The 22,102-nt window shown below is 59.1% G+C and overlaps 1 protein-coding gene across 2 annotated transcripts in view; it reads left to right on the forward strand.

Moving 5' to 3' along the window:
- LOC132836842 (LIM domain-binding protein 1-like) overlaps positions 1–21,797 on the forward strand; it is a 26,245-nt gene extending 4,448 nt beyond the window's left edge. Inside the window, exons 2-11 of one of the 2 annotated variants that reach the window (XM_060856369.1) lie at positions 1,752–1,842; positions 2,850–2,894; positions 4,343–4,418; positions 5,827–5,929; positions 8,092–8,264; positions 9,315–9,437; positions 10,563–10,640; positions 12,288–12,411; positions 13,434–13,567; positions 20,843–21,797. In XM_060856369.1, coding sequence (XP_060712352.1) covers positions 1,823–1,842; positions 2,850–2,894; positions 4,343–4,418; positions 5,827–5,929; positions 8,092–8,264; positions 9,315–9,437; positions 10,563–10,640; positions 12,288–12,411; positions 13,434–13,567; positions 20,843–20,869 — 903 coding nt within the window. In that variant the 5' untranslated portion in view covers positions 1,752–1,822 and the 3' untranslated portion in view covers positions 20,870–21,797. The remainder of the gene's footprint in view (positions 1–1,751; positions 1,843–2,849; positions 2,895–4,342; positions 4,419–5,826; positions 5,930–8,091; positions 8,265–9,314; positions 9,438–10,562; positions 10,641–12,287; positions 12,412–13,433; positions 13,568–20,842) is intronic. The other variant, XM_060856370.1, reaches the window with a different exon arrangement.
- The last annotated feature ends 305 nt before the right edge of the window (positions 21,798–22,102 follow it).

A 22,102-nucleotide genomic window follows, 5' to 3' on the forward strand; every position in this document is an offset into this window, starting at 1 on the left:
CCAGAGAGAGAGAGAGAGAGAGGGAGGGATAGAGAGAGGGAATGAGAGAGATCCCAGAGAGAGAGAGAGAATGACAGAATGAGAGAGATCCCAGAGAGAGAGAGAGAGAGAGATCCCAGAGAGAGAGAGAGAGAATGAGAGAATGAGAGAGATCCCAGAGAGAGAGAGAGAGGGAGAGATAGAGAGAGGGAATGAGAGAGAACCCAGAGGGAGAGTGAGAGAGAATGAGAGAGATCCCAGAGAGAGAGAGAGAGAGAGAGGGAGAGATAGAGAGAGGGAATGAGAGAGAACCCAGAGGGAGAGAGAGAGAGAATGAGAGAGAACCCAGAGGGAGAGAGAGAGGGAGAGAATGAGAAAGAACCCAGTGGGAGAGAGAGAGAGAGAGAGAGAGAATGAGAGAGAACCCAGAGGGAGAGAGAGAGAGAGAGAGAGAATGAGAGAGAACCCAGAGGGAGAGCGAGAATGAGAGAGAGGGGGAGAGAATGAGAGAGAACCCAGAGGGTGAGAGAGAGAGAGAATGAGAGAGAACCCAGAGGGAGAGCGAGAATGAGAGAGAGAGAGAGAGAATGAGAAAGAACCCAGTGGGAGAGAGAGAGAGAGAGAGAGAGAATGAGAGAGAACCCAGAGGGAGAGAGAGAGAATGAGAGAGAACCCAGAGGGAGAGAGAGAGAGAGAGAGAATGAGAGAGAACCCAGAGGGAGAGCGAGAATGAGAGAGAGGGGGAGAGAATGAGAGAGAACCCAGAGGGAGAGTGAGAGAGAGAATGAGAGAGAACCCAGAGGGAGAGCGAGAATGAGAGAGAGGGGGAGAGAATGAGAGAGAACCCAGAGGGAGAGAGAGAGAATGAGAAAGAACCCAGTGGGTGAGAGAGAGAGAGAATGAGAGAGAACCCAGAGGGAGAGCGAGAATGAGAGAGAGAGAGAGAGAATGAGAGAGAACCCAGAGGGGGAGAGAGAGAGAGAGAGAGAATGAGAGAGAACCCAGAGGGAGAGCAAGAATGAGAGAGAGGGAGAGAGAGAGAATGAGAATGAGAGAGAACTCAGAGGGAGAGAGAGAGAGAGAGGGAGAGAATGAGAGAGAACCCAGAGGGAGAGAGATCCCAGAGAGAGAGGGAGAGAGAGAGAGATCCCAGAGAGAGAGAGAGAATGAGAGAGATCCCAGAGAGTGAGAGAGAATGAGAGAGAACCCTGAGGGAGAGAGAGAGAGAATGGGAGAGAACCCAGAGAGAGAGAGAATGAGAGAGATCCCAGAGAGAGAGAGAGAGAATGCGAGCGATCCCAGAGAGAGAGAGAGAGAATGAGAGAGAACCCAGAAGGAGAGAGAGAGAACCCAGAGGGAGGGAGACAGAGAGAGAATGAGAGAACACCCAGAGGGAGAGGGAGAGAGAAAGTGAGAGAATGAGAGAGAACCCAGAGGGAGAGAGAGAGAGAGAGAATGAGAGATAACCCAGAGGGAGAGAAAGAGAGAGAATGAGAGAGAACCCAGAGGGAGAGAATGAGAGAGAACCCAGAGGGGGAGAGAGTGAGTCAGAGCGAGCTGGATCTATCTTTGAATGTGCTGTATTCCGAGGGCTCTGGGGGTGGAACTGGAGACTGGGAAGCTCTTTTTCGGAGCTGGTCCAGACCGGTTGGGTGGAGTGGCCTCCCCCTAACCTGCCCAATTGGATCAGTCTGTTTTGAATAGCGGCTGGGGAGGGGGTGCGTTCGTTCCTGCAGCTGACCTGATGTCTTCTGTCTCTTTTGTTGTTGCAGGTTATCAACTCACAGTCTTGGGAGTGTCAACGCTTGCTGAGCTCTCCCTCTCAGCTGAGACCCCGGGAGCCATGCTGGACCGGGACCTTGGGTAGGTCCTTAATTGGGGAAAAGCTGCACCCTATCCATGTCCCTCATGATTTTACAAACCCCGATAAGGTCACCGCTTAACGCTCCAGGGAAAACAGCCCCAGCCTGTTCAGCCTCTCCCTGTAGCTCAGATCCTCCAACCCTGCAAACATCCTTGTAAATCTTTTCTGAACCCTTTCAAGTTTCACAACATCTTTCTGATAGGAAGGAGACCAGAATTGCACGCAATATTCCAACAGTGGCCTAACCAATGTCCTGTACAGCTGCAACATGACCTCCCAACTCCTGTACTCAATACTCTGACCATTAAAGGAAAGCATACCAAACACCTTCTTCACTATCCTATCTACCTGCAACTCCACTTTGAAGGAGCTATGAACCTGCACTCCAAGGTCTCTGTTCAGCAACACTCCCCAGGACCTTACCATTAAGTGTATAAGTCCTGCTAAGATTTGCTTTCCCAAAATGCAGCACCTCGCATTTATCTGAATTAAACTCCATCTGCCTCTCCTCAGCCCATTGGCCCATCTGGTCCAGATCCTGTTGTAATCTGAGGTAACCCTCTTCGCTGTCCACTACACCTCCAATTTTGGTGTCGTCTGCAAACTTACTAACTCTCCTGTAAAGCTCGCACCCAAATCATTTCTATCAGTGACGATGTCATTGACTTGAAATTCGACCAGTGGCTGCGGTGAGATTTGAACCGGTGTTAGAGTAAGCCTCTGGTTTAACAAGCCCGGGACCGTTCCCGCTATGTGACCGTCTCTCACGTGTGTCCTGGTCCATCTGAATGTTGGAGGGTTTGAGCGACAGGGAGAGGCTGAACAGGCCGGGGCTGTTTTCCCTGGAGCGTCGGAGGCTGAGGGGATGACCATGGCTGCTCAACAGCAGGACTGCGTCGTTCAGGGGTCGCTCTCACGGTAACGTGCGGACAGCGTACAATAGAGTGCTGGCGAACGTGGCCGACATTAACATCGCTGTGGTGTTTTTTTTTGTCTCCATTTGTAGTCCGACTCTGTCTTACCCTCCTGCCTACCCAGAGCCCGCTATTGGGTAAGGACTATTTTGGTTCCGGCTTATTGAGATTCGTGTTGCCTTTGAAAAGAGACTGCCTCCCCCACCCCCCTCCGCAACTTTTGTTTTGGAATCCAAAATAAAAAGTCCTGTCATCTCTTGCCGGTAATTTGAGTACTGTACAGTTCGGAGCAAACGGTCGACAATTCTGAGAGAAAGGTCATCCTTTCGGTGGTGATTTGGCCCTTCTTGGTCATAGAGATGTACAGCACGAAAACAGATCCTTCGGTCCAACCCGTCCATGCCGACCCAGATATCCCTACCCAATCCAGTCCCACCTGCCAGCACCCGGCCCATATCCCTCCAAACCCTTCCTATTCATATACCCATCCAGATGCCTCTTAAATGTTGCAATTGTACCAGCCGCCACCACTTCCTCTGGCAGCTCATTCCATACACGTACCACCCTCTGCGTGAAAAAGTTGCCCCTTAGGTCTCTTTTGTATCTTTCCCCTCTCACCCTAAACCTATGCCCCTTTAGTTCTGGACTCCCCCACCCCAGGGCAAAGACTTTGCCTATTTATCCTATCCATGCCCCTCATAATTTTGTAAACCTCTATAAGGTCACCCCTCAGCCTCCGACATTCCAGGGAAAACAGCCCCACCTGTTCAGCCTCTCCCTGTAGCTCAAACCCTCCAACCCTGGCAACATCCTTGTAAATTTGTTCTGAACCCTTCCAAGTTTCACAACATCTTTCCGATAGGAAGGAGACCAGAATTGCACACAATATTCCAACAGTGGCCTAACCAATGTCCTGTACAGCCACAACATGACCTCCCAACTCCTGTACTCAATACTCTGACCAATAAAGGAAAGCATACCAAACGCCTTCTTCACTATCCTATCCATCTGCGACTCCACTTTCAAGGAGCTATGAACCTGCACTCCAAGGTCTCTTTGTTCAGCAACACTCCCCAGGACCTGACCATTAAGTGTATAAGTCCTGTTAAGATTTGCTTTCCCAAAATGCAGCACCTCACATTTATCTGAATTAAACTCCATCTGCCACTTCTCAGCCCATTGGCCCATCTGGTCCAGATCCTGAGGTGACCCTCTTCGCTGCCCACTACACCTCCAATTTTGGTGTCATCTGCAAACTTACTAACTGTACCTCTTATCCTCACATCCAAATCATTTCTATCAACGACGATGTCATTAAGTTTAAATTCTTGGTTATATTCATGTCCCAAACTGTGCGCAAAGTCCTAGTTGCCCGGTAAGGTTATGGTAGCGTATACCTTGGAGACTGTCATCCCAGATAGTTCCCGAAGTGTGAGTGATGCTCCCCACCCGATTGAGCGAGGTGGCTGTAAGTGTACGCTGCTGGCGAATTCCGGGGAATGTGCCACATTTCTGATTGCAGCCCCCCACCGCCCCCCCCCCCCCCCCCCCCCCCCCCATCACTAACATGTTCCTGTATTTGCAGACAGCACACTCCTTTCATGCCCCAACCTGAGTACAGGGTCTACGAGCTCAACAGACGGCTTCAGAACTGGACAGAGGTGAGGTGTTCCCAGCTGGGCTTTGTGGGCAGCGTTTAAATCCTGCATGGTCTTGAACTGGGATGTGTGCAAAACGCAGGGGGAGAGAGAGACAGACAGACAGACAGAATGAGAGAGAACGCAGTGAGGGAGGGGTGCGTGGGTAGAGAGAGACCGAGAATGATATAGAACGGGGGGAGAGAGAGAGACAGACAGAGAATGAGAGACAACGTGAAAGAGAATGCAGTGGAAGAGAGACAATGAGAGAGAACGCAGGGGGTGAGAGAGAGAGAGACAGAATGAGAGGGAATGCAGGGTGAGAGAGGGAGAGACAGAATGGGAGAGAACGGGGGGGGAGAGAGGGGGAGAGACAGAATGCACTGGGGGAGAGGGAGAGAATGAGGGAGAATGTGGCAGGAGAGAGAGAGAGAGAGAGAGAGAGAGTGTGTGTGTGTGTGTGAGAGACAGAGAGAGACAGAGAACACTGCAGGAGAGAGAGTGAGAGACCGAGAATGAGAGAGAACACAGCAGGAGAGAGAGAGAATGAGGAAGAACACTGAGAGAGAGAGACAAAGAATGAGAGAGAAAGCAGCCGGAGAGAGTGAGAGACAGACGGAAAATGAGAGAGAACGCAGCGGGAGAGGGAACACGCAGAGAGAGAGTGAGAGAGAGACGGAATGAAAGAACACAGTGGGCAAGAGAGAGAGACAGAGAATGAGAGAACACCGCAGGAGAGAGAGAGAGAATGAGACCGAACACAGCAGGATGGAGAAAGAGAGAGAGAAAGAATACAGTGGGAGGGAGAGAATGATAGAGGAGGCAGCGGGAGAACCGTTTCCTCTCAAGGTCCCTTGGGAGGCGGCTCGTTGCCACTCACTGTCCGTCCGCGTTCCCGTCGTCCCTGGTCGAAGGAGGCTCCTTTTTGTGTGCCCCTCCCTCTCGCCTTATCCAAACCACCAGCAGATGTGCTGTTCGCCTCTCCCTGCAATCCTGCCTCCCCGGACCCATTCTGGTCAATCTCCTCCCTCACCCTGAACCTGAGGCCTCCCAGAACTTGATGCCGACCCAGGGACGGGTGCCTGTCATGGAGATGTGAGCCGAAATGGACAGTGGTCATCCCTGTCCCTCAAGGTTTTGTTCCCCCCCCCCCCACCCAACTTCGGATAGAGATGGACTTCAGTTGCTGTTGGCTTCCTCTGTTTATGTTTCAGCAGAAGTGGGGCGAACTGCAGACGCTGGCGATTAGAGTCCAGATTAGAGTGCGCGGTTCTGGGTAAGCGCAGCAGGTCAGGCAGCATCCGAGGAGCAAGAGAGTCGGTGTTTCGGGCAGAAGCCCTTCATCAGGAATGTGAAGTTGTATCTTGACTTGGCCGTGATTGTTAATTTTTTTTCTTCTTCCTCCCCCCCCCCCCCCCCCCCCCCCGTTCAGGAATGTGACAACCTTTGGTGGGATGCTTTCACCACAGAGTTCTTTGAGGACGATGCCGTCTTAACAGTGGTTTGCTGCCTGGAAGATGGATCCAAACGATACAGTGAGTTGGTGTCCCGTTCTCCAACCCCCTCCCGCCCCCCAAACCCCGCTCTCCCAGTTCAGACAAACAAAGCTGTATCACAAGGCCATGCAGCAGGGTTGTGCTGTTGTTCGAAGGCATGTATTCAGGAAGCGCTGATGAACGTTTCTGGGAAACGGCGTGAATCCCACGTTCTGAGCAGCTACGGCCAGTTCTTTCATAACAGCATTGGTCGCGTTCTTAAGCAACCCCGCGCTGTACAGAAACCGTGCAGTTAAAAAAAGACTAGCATTTCAGGTGTTGGCAACATGATCGTGGGATTCATGCAGTTCCCCAGAAACATTCATTAGCTCACCCTCCCCCCACCACCCCCGCCACAATACATGCCTTAGAGCAACAGCAGGACCTTGCTTGCTTAATGGTAAGGTCCTAGGGAGTGTTGCTGAACAAAGAGACCTTGGAGAGCAGGTTCATAGCTCCTTGAAAGTGGAGTCGCAGGTAGATAGGATAGTGAAGGCAGCGTTTGGTATGCTTTCCTGTATTGGTCAGAGTATTGAGTACAGGAGTTGGGAGGTCATGTTGCGGCTGTACAGGACATTGGTTAGGCCCCTGTTGGAATACTGCGTGCAATTCTGGTCTCCTTCCTATCGGAAAGATGTTGTGAAACTTGAAAGGGTTCAGAAAAGATTGACAAGGATGTTGGAGGGTTTGAGCTACAGGGAGAGGCTGAACAGGCTGGGGCTGTTTTCCCTGGAGCGTCGGAGGCTGAGGGGTGACCTTATAGAGGTTTATAAAATCATGAGGGGGCAAGGATAGGATAAATAGACACGGTCTTTTCCCTGGGGTGGGGGAGTCCAGAATGAGGTGGGGCATAGATTTAGGGAGAGAGGGGAAAGGTATAAAAGCGACCGAAGGGGCAACTTTTTCACACAGAGGGTGGTACGGGTATGGAATGAGCTGCCAGAGGAAGTGGTGGAGGCTGGTACAATTGCAACATTTAAGAGGCATTTGGATGGGTATATGAATAGGAAGGGTTTGGAGGGATATGGGCCGGGTGCTGGCCGTGGGACTAGATTGGGTTGGGATATCTGGGTCAGCATGGGCAAGGGTTGGACCGAAGGGTCTGTTTCCGTGCTGTCCCATGTGGCCGTTGCAGAAACAGCGACCCCTGTTGGTCGATTGCGTTACGGCCGACCCCAGTTGACGCGGCGCGTGTAGCAGTAGAATGAGCTGTCGATATCCATCCACTCGGGGGTGGGGGGGGCCCGTTGCGACAAACCGCTTCTATGCGCGAAAGGCCGCGTACGAATCTGGGACGAGACCTGGCCCTGGTAGCCTGTTTCCCCCCGAACCGGCCCATTTGACCTGAGGGCAGGTGTGGGTTGGGTGGGGTGGGTCACGTGTGTGCAGGCCAGACGCCCGGGAAGGATACCCTTGCTGCCAAAACTTGTCGGGATTTCTCCCTGGAAGCCGAGGAGGCTGGCTTTTGTCCCCCACCCCCAGGAGTCGTCAGTGAGTGAATTGATATCCCTGCCCGCTCCAGCGTCGGGGCTCGAAGCCCTGGTCCCCCCGGAAGGTTAGCACAGGCCCTTCGGCCCGACCAGTCCACCATGACCCTCCGAAGAGTAACCCACCCAGACCCACTTCCCTCTGACGAATGCTATGGACTGAGACTGGAGCAAACCCCCCCCCCCCTCGCAGAATGTGCTAACTCCGCACACGGTCGCCCGAGGCCATGGGTCCCTGGTGCCGGGAGGCGGCGGTGCTAACCACTGAGCCATCACCCTGCCCCACGCTCGAACCCTGTGGTGGCAGTGCCCTGGTGTGGATGGGCCCCGCGTACAGAGGAACCCAGTCACCCCGACGTGCTGTGGGCTGGGGCTGAGCCCGGAGGGTGGCGTCACTTGAGCCACGGGTCTCCGGCTGATCCGGCACTGCTTGCCTGTCCCCGGTCGCCCCTGTGCTCCCCATTTTTTTTTTTTTGGGGGGTCAAGGTGAATCCTGGAAGGGAGGAGGTTTTGATTCGGGAAGTCTGTCACTGACTGACTGAGAAACCCTGACTGTCGCCACGTTGTCTCTGGGACGGTAGCCTGACGCAGAGCTTTTGAAATTCAGCATGTTCCCTCTTTTTTTGTTTCAACCCCATTACCCCACCCCCCTACCCTTCCCGCACAAACGCACAGCAATTGGCCGGACCCTAATCCCTCGGTATTTCCGCAGCATCTTTGACAGTGGAGCGACAGACCTCTACTTCACCCTGAAACACTCCAAGGAATCGTTGCATAGTAACCTGGTGATCCTGGACTGTGACCTGTGCAGCATGGTGACGCTGCACAGTCAGCCCGTCTTCACGAAGGTAAAGGCGAGGTGGGGGAGGTGGGGGGGGGGGGGGGGTGGGGGGAGGTGGCGAACGGTGGGGAAGAGCTGCGCCAGCCCGCGGTTAAACGGCAGTTTAGGATGGAGGGTGGCCGACGAGGGAGTCGGGGGCGGGAGGGGGTGGAGGGTACAGGAGAGTGGGTGCCAATCGCATTGTTTTCTCTCTGAATCTCCCTTTAGTGCGAAACCCAGAGAGAGAAGCGCAGCAGGTTGTCACTGTGAGAGTTGGTTAGAGAGAGCAGTGCAGCGCAGAACGGCCCCCGATGTCCCGCTGCCCTGTGAACTATTCTGAGCTCGTCCCCTCCCTCTCAGACCCTGTCCCATCGTCACCCAAGGATTGTCTATATCTCCCTGATGTGGCTGAGTTGACCGTTAGCACGCTCTTCCCACTCGCTGAGTAAAGAAACTGCCTCTGACATCTGTCTCGAATCTGTCACCCCCTCAATTTGTAGTTACGCCCCCTCGTACACGCTGGCGTCATCATCCGAGAGGGAAAAGACTCTCACTGTCTACCCGAACCAATCCTCTCATCGGCTTGTATGTCTCTGTCAAATCCCCTCTTCGCCACCTTCCTTCCAATGAGAACAGACCCAAGTCTCTCGGCCTTTCCTCATCAGACCGTCCCCTCCAGAGTCACAGGCAAGGGGAGTGTTAGAAAGAGGAGAGAGAGTGGGCCATTTGGCCCTTCGAGCTCTCTTCCCTGGTCACCACTATCAGTACCACTGGGGTGGAAGACCGAATTCAGCTCCTACGTCTCGCCGTCGGATCGCAGGCGCTTTTCCCAACCACGTGTTCACAGCGTCTGGCAGAGCTGCTGCTGCTGACGTGGCTCTGCTCTCACGCCTGGGGTGGGGACACAGCCCTGGAGCGCACAAAGTCAGTGGTTGGGGGTGGGGAGAGGGGAGTCTTTGGAACCGCACGTCGTCCCGGGCTGCAGAGGAGTGGGGAGGGTGCCGGAAGGCGCGAGCGTCGCGCGCGGGCCAAGGAGGGAGAGTGAACGGGTCGAGCCCGTGCGTGTTTGCTGTCTCAGGTGTGCACAGAAGGCCGCCTCTACCTGGAGTTCACCTTCGACGACCTGATGCGGATCAAACACTGGCACTTCAACGTCAAGCAGAACCGTGAGCTGCTCTCTCGTGACATCCTGGTGACGCACGTGAGTACCCGTCGCCCGCGGTCCCATCGATCCCCGCGGGCTGGGAAGGCTCGGGTTAGGGAGCTAGCGAGTCTCCACCTCCTCCACATCTCCCTCTATTCCCCCTCTCTTCCCCCCACCCACACCAGACCCCTCCTAGTTTCTAGCTCAGTGGTTAACCACGGTGCCAGGGACCCTGGTTCGACTCCAGCCTCTGGCGACTGTCTGTGTGGAGTTTGCACGTTCTCCGCGTGTCTGCGTGGGTTTCCTCCGGGTGCTCCGGTTTCCTCCCACAGTCCAAAGATGTGCAGGTTAGGGTGGATTGGCCATTTTAATATGCCCCCCTAGTGTTCAGTGATGTACAATTTAGGGTGCATTAACCATGTTGAATTGCCCCGTAGCATCAAGGGATGTGCAGGTTAGGATGAATTGGCCATGCTAAATTACCCATAGTGCTCAGGGATGTGCAGGTTAGGGTGGATTGGCCGTGCTAAATTACCCATAGTGCTCAGGGATGTGCAGGTTAGGGTGAATTGGCCGTGCTAAATTACCCATAGTGCTCAGGGATGTGCAGGTTAGGGTGGATTGGCCATGCTAAATTACCCATAGTGCTCAGGGATGTGCAGGTTAAGGTGAATTGGCCATGCTAAATTACCCATAGTGCTCAGGGATGTGCGGGTTAGGGTGGATTGGCCATGCTAAATTACCCATAGTGCTCAGGAATGTGCAGGTTAGGGTGGATTGGCCATTCTAAATTACCCATAGTGCTCAGGGATGTGTAGGTTAGGGTGGATTGGCCATGCTAAATTACCCATAGTGCTCAGGATGTGCAGGTTAGGGTGGGTTGGCCGTGCTAAATTACCCATAGTGTTTAGGGATGTGAAGGTTAGGGTGGATTGGCCGTGCTAAATTACCCATAGTGCTCAGGGATATGTAGATAAGGGTGGATTGGTCATGCTGAATTACCCATACTGCCCAGGGATTAGATTACTTACAGTGTGGAAGCAGGCCCTTCAGCCCAACAAGTCCACACCGGCCCGCCGAAGATATGTCAATAAGGGTGGATTGGCCAGCTGGCGCCATGCCAATGAGATCACCACCTTACCTACTGTAACCGCAGTTTGTTTTTCATTTTTACTGGTACAGGACCCTCCAATGTTGGAGCAGCTATCGAACAGTATCACCCGGTCTGGTCTCTCCAACTTCACCCTGAACTACCTCCGGGTAAGTATCAAGTCTGCGCGACGTGGCCACACCTTCATATGAACACACAATGCGTGGGAGTACACTCTCTCTTTGTTTATGAGTACCAGCGAGATCCTGACACCAAATTGGTGACCGTGTGTTTTTTCAGCTGGTTAGTCTCTCTGGATTTATTAAAAACCCGACCAACTGCGGTTGCTGTAAGTCCGAACCCAAAACAGAAATTGCTGGAAAAGCTCAGCAGGTCCTGCAGCAACTTTGGAGAGAAGTCAGAGGTCACGCTTCATGTCCAGTGACCCTTCCTCCGAATCTTTCTCTCTCCGCGTCAAAATATGCCCCCAAATCTTGAAATCCCCCTCCCTCGGGGAAAGACCTTATCCGAGCCCCTCATGATTTTCTAAACCTCCACCAGGTCAAGTCTCAACTCTCCAGTGAAAAAAGTCCCAGATTCTGCTCGTAACTCAAACCTTCCAATCCTGGCAACATCGTGGGAGTCTATTCTGAACCCTCTGCAGTTTAAGAATATCCTTCCTATAACAGGGTGAACAGAACTGGACGCAGTGCTCCAGACGAGGCCTCACCAAGGTCCTATACAACCCCAATATGACATCTCGACGTCAAGCATGCTAAATGCTGCCTTAACCATCTGACCTACGTGTGACTCCCATTTCGAACCTGAACCCCATCCTACCCTGGTCTCTCTGCTCTACAACACGACCTAAGGCCTCAGCGTTAACTGTGTACATTGTGCCCAATGCCTCCCGTTTATCCAAATCGAACTCCCATCTCCCTCACCTCAGCCCGTTGACCCGATAGGTCAAGATCTTGGCGAACTATCTTCACTGCGCATGATAACCACCAGCTTTCATGTCATGTGCCAACTTATTTTCTCATTTTCCCATTTATATAAATGGCAAACAAAGATGGGCCCTTCCCTGTGCAACACTACTGGTCCCAGTCCTCCAGTCTGAAAAAACAATCCTCCACCATCCCCCTCTGACCCCTGCCGTCGAGTCAGTTTTGTATCCAGCCGCTGCCCCCTCAATCCCATGTGATCTCGGTTAGCTACTTCAGTCGTTCAACTCGGGTGAAAAGTCCGTTCAATCCTTGGGGCCGTTGGAATCGGAAGTCGTCATCTTCCCAGGCGCCACGTGCGGACGGAGTGCCTCTGAGAGGCAGTGATTTTCGTCCGGCACTCGTCAGGATTAAACGCAAGAATGCCAAGTTTCAGAGATTTTTTTTTCTTTTTCTTCTGTTTTTTTTTCTTCTTTTTCTTTTTTTAAATAGTTGGAGGGGGAAATGATGCACTCCACGCAATACGTTTCAGAGATTAACCGGGCACGAATATGCTGGTGGGGGGGTGGGGCAGTGATTGATTGATTGGCCCAAGTGTTGTCGTGACGTTGGTCCTGATGGGGCATCTCTCGCTCTCTCTCTCTCGCCCTCGTTCGCTCTCCTTCCCGGCCAACAGTGAAACTCTCCTGCCGGGTATGGTGGAGAACGCCCACAGCCGGCGAGAGGTGGTGGCTGTGGGGGCTGTTTGCCAGGGAGACTGTTGGCGCAGGAAGTCCACTTGGGGCTGAGCGAAGTGTTCTGGGTGGCTGTGTTTCTCTTGTGGTTTTTAACCCACTCCCTCCCTCCCCTTTTCCCCCTCCCCCCCCGATTTAGCTCTGCGTCATCCTGGAACCCATGCAGGAGCTGATGGTGAGGCACAAGAGCTACAAGCTGAGTCCCCGAGACTGCCTGAAGACGTGCCTGTTCCAGAAGTGGCAGCAGATGGTGGCACCTCCCGGTGAGAGGCTGGGGGGAATTCTGGGATAGACAGGCAGGCAGCCAGCCCGTGGTGGAGGGAAGTCTCAGCTCCCCTCAGGTCAGGCGGCCGTTTCCGGACCCCACCCCAGCGGCTGACCCGCTGCCGTCTGGCGCTGTGGGGTGCCACCTCACCAGGCGGTGGGGGTGGGGAGGGGATAGACGAGGACTCCACAGAGCCTCTGGTCGCCAATGGGTCTGTTGTGCTCACCTGGGCGAAGGCGGCAGAAAGGGCAGTCTGCCGAGTGGGATGGGAAGGTGCGGCCGGGGGGGGAGGGGTGCTCAGGTTTACTGTGTCCTGTTCTCTCTCTCCCTCCCCCCACACCCCCCCCATACACACCCATGACCACAAACATTCTCTCTCTCTCTCTCTCTCTCTGTCTCTCTCTCTCTCTCTCTCTCTCACACTCTCTCTGTCTCTCTCTACGCAATCTCTCTCTCTCTCTACGCAATCTCTCTCTCTCTACGCAATCTCTCTCTCTCTCTCTCTCTCTACGCAATCTCTCTATCTCTCTCTGTCCGCAATCTCTCTCTCTCTCACACACTCACACACACACTCTTTCTCACACTCACTGTCTCTCACATGTATACTCTCTCTCACATGCACACTCTCACTCACTCTCACACACCCTCTCTCTCACTCATTCACACACATACACTCTCTCTGTCTCTCACACTCTCACCCTCGCTCTCACACACATACTCTCTCTCTCACTCTTACACACTCTCTCTCTCACACACACACTCTCTCTCACTCTTACACTCTCTCTCTCTCACTATTGCACTCTCTCTCTCTCTCACACACACACTCTGTCTCTCTCATGTACACACACGTTCTCTTACTCTCACTCTCACTCAAAATCGCGCACACATATGCGCACACGCGTGCGTGCTCATGCGCTCACTCTCACACGCACTCTCTCATTCACTCACTCTCTGACATGCACACCCTCACCCACACACACACACATCCTCACATCCCCCCCCCCACCCCCACCCCCACAGCTGAGCCAATCAGAGCGCCCACAGCCAAGCGGCGGAAGAGGAAACAGTCGGGTGGCTCCGCCTCCGCCACAGCGCCCACCGGAGGAGGCAAGAAGAAGAGCAGCCCAGCCACCAGCTTCAGCCTGTCCAATCAGGTACCTGCCCCATTGCCCTCCTCTCTCTCTCTCTCTCTGTCCGTCTGTGTGTGTGTGTGTGAGCTCTGAGGCCCTTCGGCCTGCTCTCGCCAGTCACCAGCAGCGAGGGGGTGGGTGGCGTTCTCACGAGAGCTGCTCGCTTTCCTTGAGGGGATTCCCGGTGTGGCAGAGGAGATGGTTTCCGCGTGGGGCAGGGGAGGGAGACGTTGAGGTGTGTTGTGAGGTAGACCCACTGACCCAGGAGGTGTCGGCGGCGCTGGGGAGGCAGAGTGATTAGATTAGATTACTTACAGTGTGGAAACAGGCCCTTCGGGCCAACAAGTCCACACCGCCCCTCCGAAGCGCAACCCACCCATACCCCTACATTTACCCCTTACCTAACACTACGGGCAATTTAGCATGGCCAATCCACCCTGACCTGCACATCCCTGGGCACTATGGGTAATTTAGCACGGCCAATCCACCCTGACCTGCACATCCCTGGGCACTATGGGTAATTTAGCATGGCCAATCCACCCTGACCTGCACATCCCTGGGCACTATGGGTAATTTAGCATGGCCAATCCACCCTGACCTGCACATCCCTGGGCACTATGGTAATTTAGCACGGCCAATTCACCCTAACCTGCACATCTTTGGACTGTGGGAGGAAACCGGAGCACCCGGAGGAAACCCACGCAGACACAGGGAGAATGTGCAAACTCCACACAGTCAGTCGCCTGAGTCAGGAATTGAACCCAGGTCTCTGGCGCCGTGAGGCAGCAGTGCTAACCACCGTGCCGCCCGCATTCTTCCCCGCCCCTCCCCACACACCCTTCCCCGCCCCCGCCCGCACTCTTCCCCGCCCCCGCCCTCTTCTCCCCCTCGCCCTCTTCCCCCCCTCGCCCTCTTCCCCCTCGCCCTCTTCCCCCCCTCGCCCTCTTCCCCCCCCTCGCCCCCTTCCCCCCCTCGCCCCTTTCGCCCCCCCTCGCCCCCCTCGCCCCTTTCGCCCCCCCTCGCCCCCCTCGCCCCTTTCGCCCCCCCGACCCCTCCCCCCCTCGGCCCCTTCGCCTCGCCCCTTCCCCCCTCGCCCCCTTCCCCCCGCTCGCCCCCCTCCCCCCCTCGCCCCTTCCCCCCCTTGCCCCTTCCCCCCCTTGCCCCTTCCCCCCCTCGCCCCCTTCCCCCCTCGCCCCCTTCCCCCCTCGCCCCCTTCCCCCCTCGCCCCTTCCCCCTCGCACAATTCGCCGCCTTCGCCCCCCTCGCCCCCTTCCCTTCGCCCCCCTCGCCCCCTTCCCTTCGCCCCCCCACCCCCTTCCCCCCTCGCCCTCTTTCCCCGCTCTCTTTTCCCCCTGCCCTCTTCCCCCCCTCGCCCTCTTCCCCACTCGCCCCTTTCCCCCTTTCGCCTCCTTTCCCCTCTCGAACCTTCCCCCCTCGCCCCGTCCCCCCCTCGCCCCTTTCCCCCTCTCGCCCCCTTTCCCCTCTCGAACCTTCGCCCCCTTTGCCCCCCTCGCCCCCTTTGCCCCCCTCGCCCCCTTTGCCCCCCTCGCCCCCTTTGCCCCCCCTCGCCCCCCTCACCCCCTTTGCCCCCTCGCCCCCTTCACCGCCCCTCGCCCCCTTCCCCCTTCGCCTCGCCCCCTTCCCTCCCTTCCCCCTCGCCCCCTTCCCCCTCGCCCCCTTCCCCCTCGCCCCCTTCCCCCTCGCCCCCTTCCCCCTCGCCCCTTCCCCCCCTTGCCCTCCTTCCCCCCTTGCCCTCCTTCCCCCCTTGCCCTCCTTCCCCCCTCGTCCCCTTCCCCCCCCCTCGTCCCCCACGCCCCCTTCCCCCCCACGCCCCCTTCCCCCCGCCCCCTTCACCCCCTTCCCCCCCTCGCCCCCTTCCCCCCTCGCCCCCTCGCCCCCTTCAGCCCTCGCCCCCTTCAGCCCTCGCCCCCTTCCCCCCTCGCCCCCTTCCCCCCTCGCCCCCTTCCCCCCTCGCCCCGTCCTCCCTCGCCCCGTCCCCCCCTCGCCCCGTCCCCCCCTCGCCCCCTCCCCCCTCGCCCCCCCCCCCCCTCGCCCTCTTCCCCCCCTCGCCCTCTTCCCCCCCTCGCCCTCTTCCCCCCCTCGCCCCCTTCCGCCCCCCCCCTCGCCCCTTTCGCCCCCCCTCGCCCCTTTCGCCCCCCCGACCCCTCCCCCCTCGACCCCTTCGCCTCGCCCCTTCCCCCTTCCCCCCCTCGCCCCTTCCCCCCCTCGCCCCCTTCCCCCTCGCCCCTTCCCCCCTCGCACAATTCGCCGCCTTCGCCCCCCTCGCCCCCTTCCCTTCGCCCCCCTCGCCCCCTTCCCTTCGCCCCCCTTCCCCCCTCGCCCTCTTTCCCCCCTCGCCCTCTTCCCCCCTCGCCCCTTTCCCCCTCTAGCCTCCTTTCCCCTCTCGAACCTTCCCCCCTCGCCCCGTCCCCCCCCCCTCGCCCCGTCCCCCCCTCGCCCCGTCCCCCCTCGCCCCTTCCCCCCCTCGCCCTCTTCCCCCCCTCGCCCCCTTCCCCCCTCGCCCTCCCTCGCCCCTTTCGCGCCCCCTCGCCCCTTTCGCCCCCCGACCCCTCCCCCCCTCGACCCCTTCGCCTCGCCCCTTCCCCCCTCGCCCCCTTCCCCCCTCGCCCCCTTCCCCCATCGCCCCCTTCCCCCCCGCCCCCCTCGCCCCCCTCGCCCCCTTCCCCCCTCGCCCCCTCCCCCTCGCCCCCTTCCCCCCTCGCCCCCTTCCCCCCTCGCCCCCTTCCCCCCTCGCCCCCTTCCCCCCCTCGCCCCCTTCCCCCCTCGCCCCTTCCCCCTCGCCCCTTCCCCCTCGCCCCTTCCCCCCTCGCCCCTTCCCCCCTCGCCCCTTCCCCCCTCGCACAATTCGCCGCCTTCGCCCCCCTCGCCCCCTTCCCTTCGCCCCCCTACCCCCTTCCCCCCTCGCCCCCCCTCGCCCTCTTTTCCCCCTGCCCTCTTCCCCCCTCGCCCCTTTCCCCCCTCGCCTCCTTCCCCCCTCGCCCCTTTCCCCCCTCGCCTCCTTCCCCCCTCGCCCCTTTCCCCCCTCGCCTCCTTCCCCCCTCGCCCCTTTCCCCCCTCGCCCCGTCCCCCCCCCCCCCCGCCCCGTCCCCCCCTCGCCCCGTCCCCCCTCGCCCCTTCCCCCCCTCGCCCTCTTCCCCCCCTCGCCCCCTTCCCCCCTCGCCCTCCCTCGCCCCTTTCGCGCCCCCTCGCCCCTTTCGCACCCCGACCCCTCCCCCCCTCGACCCCTTCGCCTCGCCCCTTCCCCCCTCGCCCCCTTCCCCCCTCGCCCCCTTCCCCCATCGCCCCCTTCCCCCCCCCCCCCCTCGCCCCCCTCGCCCCCTTCCCCCCTCGCCCCCTCCCCCTCGCCCCCTTCCCCCCTCGCCCCCTTCCCCCCTCGCCCCCTTCCCCCCTCGCCCCCTTCCCCCCCTCGCCCCCTTCCCCCCTCGCCCCTTCCCCCCTCGCCCCTTCCCCCCTCGCCCCTTCCCCCCTCGCACAATTCGCCGCCTTCGCCCCCCTCGCCCCCTTCCCTTCGCCCCCCTACCCCCTTCCCCCCTCGCCCCCCCTCGCCCTCTTTTCCCCCTGCCCTCTTCCCCCCTCGCCCCTTTCCCCCCTCGCCTCCTTCCCCCCTCACCCCTTTCCCCCCTCGCCTCCTTCCCCCCTCGCCCCTTTCCCCCCTCGCCTCCTTCCCCCCTCGCCCCTTTCCCCCCTCGCCTCCTTCCCCCCTCGCCCCTTTCCCCCCTCGCCTCCTTTCCCCTCTCGAACCTTCCCCCCCTCGCCCCCTTTCCCCCTCGCCCCTTTCGCCACCTTCGCCCCCTTTGCCCCCCCTCGCCCCCTTTGCCCCCCTCGCCCCCTTCACCGCCCCTCGCCCCCTTCACCCCCCGACCCCTTCCCCCCGACCCCTTTCCCCCGACCCCTTCCCCCTCGCCCCCTTCCCCCTCGCCCCCTTCCCCCTCGCCCCCTTCCCCCTCGCCCCCTTCCCTCCTTCCCCCCTTGCCCTCCTTCCCCCCTTGCCCCTTTCCCCCCTTGCCCTCCTTCCCCCTCGCCCTCCTTCCCCCTCGCCCTCCTTCCCCCTCGCCCTCCTTCCCCCCCTCGTCCCCTCGCCCCCTTCCCCGCCCCCTTCCCCCCCTTCCCCCGCCCCCTCCCCCCCCTCGCCCCCTTCCCCCCTCGCCCCTTCCCCCCTCGCCACCATCCCCCCTCGCCCCCGTCCCCCTCTCGCCCCCTTCACCCCCCCTCATCCCCTTCACCCCCCTCGTCCCCTTCACCCCCCCCACGTCCCCTTCACCCCTCCTCGTCCCCTTCACGCCTTACCCCTTCCCCCCTACCCCTTCGCCCCCTTCCCCCCCTCGCCCCCTTCCCCCCCTCGCCCCCTTCCCCCCCTCGCCCCCTTCCCCCCCTCGCCCCCTTTGCCCCTCCCCCCTTCGCACCCCTCGCCCCCTTCCCCCCTCGCCCCCTTCGCCCCTCCCCCCTTCGCACCCCTCGCCCCCTTCCCCCCTCGCCCCCTTCCCCCCTCGCCCCCTTCAGCCCTCGCCCCCTTCAGCCCTCGCCCCCTTCAGCCCTCGCCCCCATCCCCCCTCGCCCCCTCACCCCCCCTCGCCCCCTTCACCCCCCCTCGCCCCCTTCACCCCCCCTCGCCCCCTTCACCCCCCCCTCGCCCCCTTCACCCCCCCCCTCGCCCCCTTCACCCCCCCTCGCCCCCTTCACCCCCCCCTCGCCCCCTTCACCCCCCTCGCCCCCTTCACCCCCCCTCGCCCCCTTCACCCCCCCCTCGCCCCCTTCACCCCCCTCGCCCCCTTCACCCCCCCTCGCCCCCTTCACCCCCCCCTCGCCCCCTTCACCCCCCTCGCCCCCTTCACCCCCCTCGCCCCCTTGCCCCCCCTCGCCCCCTTCACCCCCCCCTCGCCCCCTTCACCCCCCTCGCCCCCTTGCCCCCCCCCTCGCCCCCTTCACCCCCCCGCCCCCTTCACCCCCCCTCGCCCCCTTGCCCCCTTCCCGCCTCACCCCCTTTGCCCCGTTGCCCCCTGCCCCCCCTTGGCCCCTTGCCCCCGCCTCGCTCCCTTGCACCCCTCAACCCCTCGGCCACCCCGCCCCCCCACAACCTCTTTCCCCCCCCTCGCCCTCCCTCTCCCCCTTCCCTCCCTCCCTCCCTCCCCCTCTCCCTCCCTCCCTCTCCCCACCGTTTCCCTCTCCTCCCTTCCCTTTTCCCTTCTCCTCCCTTCCCTTTTCCCTCAACGTCCCCCTCCCTCTCCCTACCCCAACCTCCCCTCCCCTAGGCTAGAGTGGTCGTGCTAAATTACCCATAGTGCTCAGGGATGTGCAGGTTAGGGTGGATTGGCCATGCTAAATTACCCATAGTGCTCAGGGATGTGCAGGTTAGGGTGGATTGGCCATGCTAAATTACCCATAGTGCTCAGGGATGTGCAGGTTAGGGTGGATTGGCCATGCTAAATTACCCATAGTGCTCAGGGATGTGCAGGTTAGGGTGGATTGGCCATGCTAAATTACCCATAGTGCTCAGGGATGTGCAGGTTAGGGTGGATTGGCCATGCTAAATTACCCATAGTGCTCAGGGATGTGCAGGTTAGGGTGGATTGGCCATGCTAAATTACCCATAGTGCTCAGGGATGTGCAGGTTAGGGTGGATTGGCCATGCTAAATTACCCATAGTGTTTCCACACTTTCTGGATTCTCTGTCCCCAGTTTCCATCCAGATTGCCCGGTTCTGGAGTCCTGTTCCCCGTGAGTACGGTGCCCACAAGCTTGTGGATGAACATGTATTTGTGTCAGCCTCGGCCTAGGACAGAGACCGAGACATAGCTGTGCAGGATCTCTCAGGGGCAAGGGGGCTTTGTGGTTCTGAGACAGAAGTGCTTTAACCAGAGGAGGCGGGGAAGGTGTCTCCCCCTCTCGCTGGGACACTGGGCAGGTTTCTCTCTCCCCCCCTCTCGCTGGGACACTGGGCAGGTTTCTCTCTCTCCCCCTCTCGCTGGGACACTGGGCAGGTTTCTCACTCTCCCCCTCTCGCTGGGACACTGGGCAGGTTTCTCACTCTCCCCCTCTCGCTGGGACACTGGGCAGGTTTCTCTCTCTCCCCCCCTCTCGCTGGGACACTGGGCAGGTTTCTCTCTCCCCCCCTCTCGCTGGGACACTGGGCAGGTTTCTCTCTCTCCCCCTCTCGCTGGGACACTGGGCAGGTTTCTCACTCTCCCCCTCTCGCTGGGACACTGGGCAGGTTTCTCACTCTCCCCCTCTCGCTGGGACACTGGGCAGGTTTCTCTCTCTCCCCCCCTCTCGCTGGGACACTGGGCAGGTTTCTCTCTCCCCCCCTCTCGCTGGGACACTGGGCAGGTTTCTCTCTCTCTCCCCCTCTCGCTGGGACACTGGGCAGGTTTCTCACTCTCCCCCTCTCGCTGGGACACTGGGGGGTTTCTCTCTCTCTCCCTCTCGCTGGGACACTGGGCAGGTTTCTCAGTCTCCCCCTCTCGCTGGGACACTGGGCAGGTTTCTCTCTCTCTCCCCCTCTCGCTGGGACACTGGGCAGGTTTCTCTCTCTCCCCCTCTCGCTGGGACACTGGGCAGGTTTCTCTCTCTCCCCCTCTCGCTGGGACACTGGGCAGGTTTCTCTCTCCCCCCCTCTCGCTGGGACACTGGGCAGGTTTCTCTCTCTCCCCCTCTCGCTGGGACACTGGGCAGGTTTCTCTCTCCCCCCCTCTCGCTGGGACACTGGGCAGGTTTCTCTCTCTCCCCCTCTCGCTGGGACACTGGGCAGGTTTCTCTCTCTCCCCCTCTCGCTGGGACACTGGGCAGGTTTCTCTCTCTCCCCCTCTCGCTGGGACACTGGGCAGGTTTCTCTCTCTCTCCCCCTCTCGCTGGGACACTGGGCAGGTTTCTCTCTCTCTCCCCCTCTCGCTGGGACACTGGGCAGGTGTCTCCCCCTGCCCCTCCCCCGTCTCTGGTTGTCTCTCTGGTTCTCTCCCCCCCTCTCTCTGTGTTTGCCAAAGCCTGTAGTTGTCCCCCGCCATGGGGAGGGGGTAGGAAGTGACTGTGCTGCCCTGCCCACAGTTCAAGCAGCTGTCTCCACCTCCTCCTTCTCCCAAACCTGTCCCTTTGAGGGCAACTGCTGTGCCCACCATTCTGACCAGGCATGGACCAGGCCGGGAGAGAGGCGGTATCCCCACGTCTCTGCGAGACCGGGATAACGTGTCAAAGTGACGTGCGAACGTTGCAGCGGTGGGGGGGTGTTTGGATTTTGACTTTGGTAATGTCTTGTTTTTTACTTTTTATTTCTCCCGTTCTGTTTAGATGCTCCAAGCCATGCATCGCTCTTAGGCTGCGAGGACTGAGTCCTGACCCAACCACTACCCTTGAACCTTCCCTCCTCCTCCCCCCCCAGGTCTCTCTCCATCGTTGTCATGCGTCGACCAGCAGCTCAGCATTGGGTGGTGGGGGTGGTGGGGCACGAGAGCGGCTCCCGTTCGGATCTCGTCCCAGCAAACCCCCCCCCCACCTGGGGAGAGCTGTACCGCGGCTGGCCCGTGATTGACCGGATCTCTCCGTGCGCCGTCACGCCGGCCGTGAATGAGGCGCCAGACCGGCCGACGAAGCGAGCAAGAAACGACACGTCAGACATTTGTGGTAAAGCGCCCTCGCAACACCGCTCCTGGAGAGAGAGAGAGACAGTGGGGGGGAGGGGGTGGAAGTATGCGAGTGTGTACACACACACGCGCGTACACACACCCACACCCACACACACACACACACACACACACACACACACACACACGTGTCGAGGCGGGTCTCTGTCCAGTAGCTACGGGACCACCTACTCCAAAGAGGCGGATGAGCGCCGTTCTCCAGAACCGGCCACAACTTCGAAGGAACGTCGTGAGAGGCAGACGGTGGAAGGGATAATAATGGATACCACAGAAATGAAATCAGGCTTCCAGGCCCACCCCTCACTGTCTCTCCCCCCCCTCCCCCCCGCCACCTTTCTCTTGAGCGCGAATTTGTTTTAAATTTGATCTCTTCCGATGTGTGCGTCCTATGGTGCAAGCTGTGAACTCCGGGGCGACCCTTGACCTGGAAGCTCTCCCGTCAAGTGGCAGGAGGAGTTGGCGGAACCCGTGCGTTTTTTTTTTAAAAAAACAAATAAACTCCATTGCATCCTTTTGTACCAGTTCACGACAGACGAAAAACCGTCTGTCCTTGTTGTTCGACCCCATTTACATGTTGTTGAGCGACGTGAATAAAAGTCTTTTCTCAGCTGTGCGGGTCTTTGTCCCTTGCCTGAAGCCCATCATTTGACCCTTCCCGTTGTGTAAGTCCATGTGGTAAGCCACCCTCCCCTCCTTCTCAGTCCTGCCTCCTGCGTTTCCCCCCCCGACTCTTCCCAAATTCGGTTTCCTATCTGTGAGGATCATTTCAATGTTCTATCCCTCTCTACAGGACAGAAACACACCCTTTGGTCTGTTGGGGCCATAATGCCAAACTAAACTGCTCCCACCTGTCCGCGCCTGGCCCATATTCCCTCCAAACATTTCCTGTTCACATCTCTATCTGAAC

This window comes from Hemiscyllium ocellatum, chromosome 48 (assembly GCF_020745735.1).
Source record: "Hemiscyllium ocellatum isolate sHemOce1 chromosome 48, sHemOce1.pat.X.cur, whole genome shotgun sequence".
Classification (NCBI taxonomy): Eukaryota; Metazoa; Chordata; class Chondrichthyes; order Orectolobiformes; family Hemiscylliidae; genus Hemiscyllium; species Hemiscyllium ocellatum.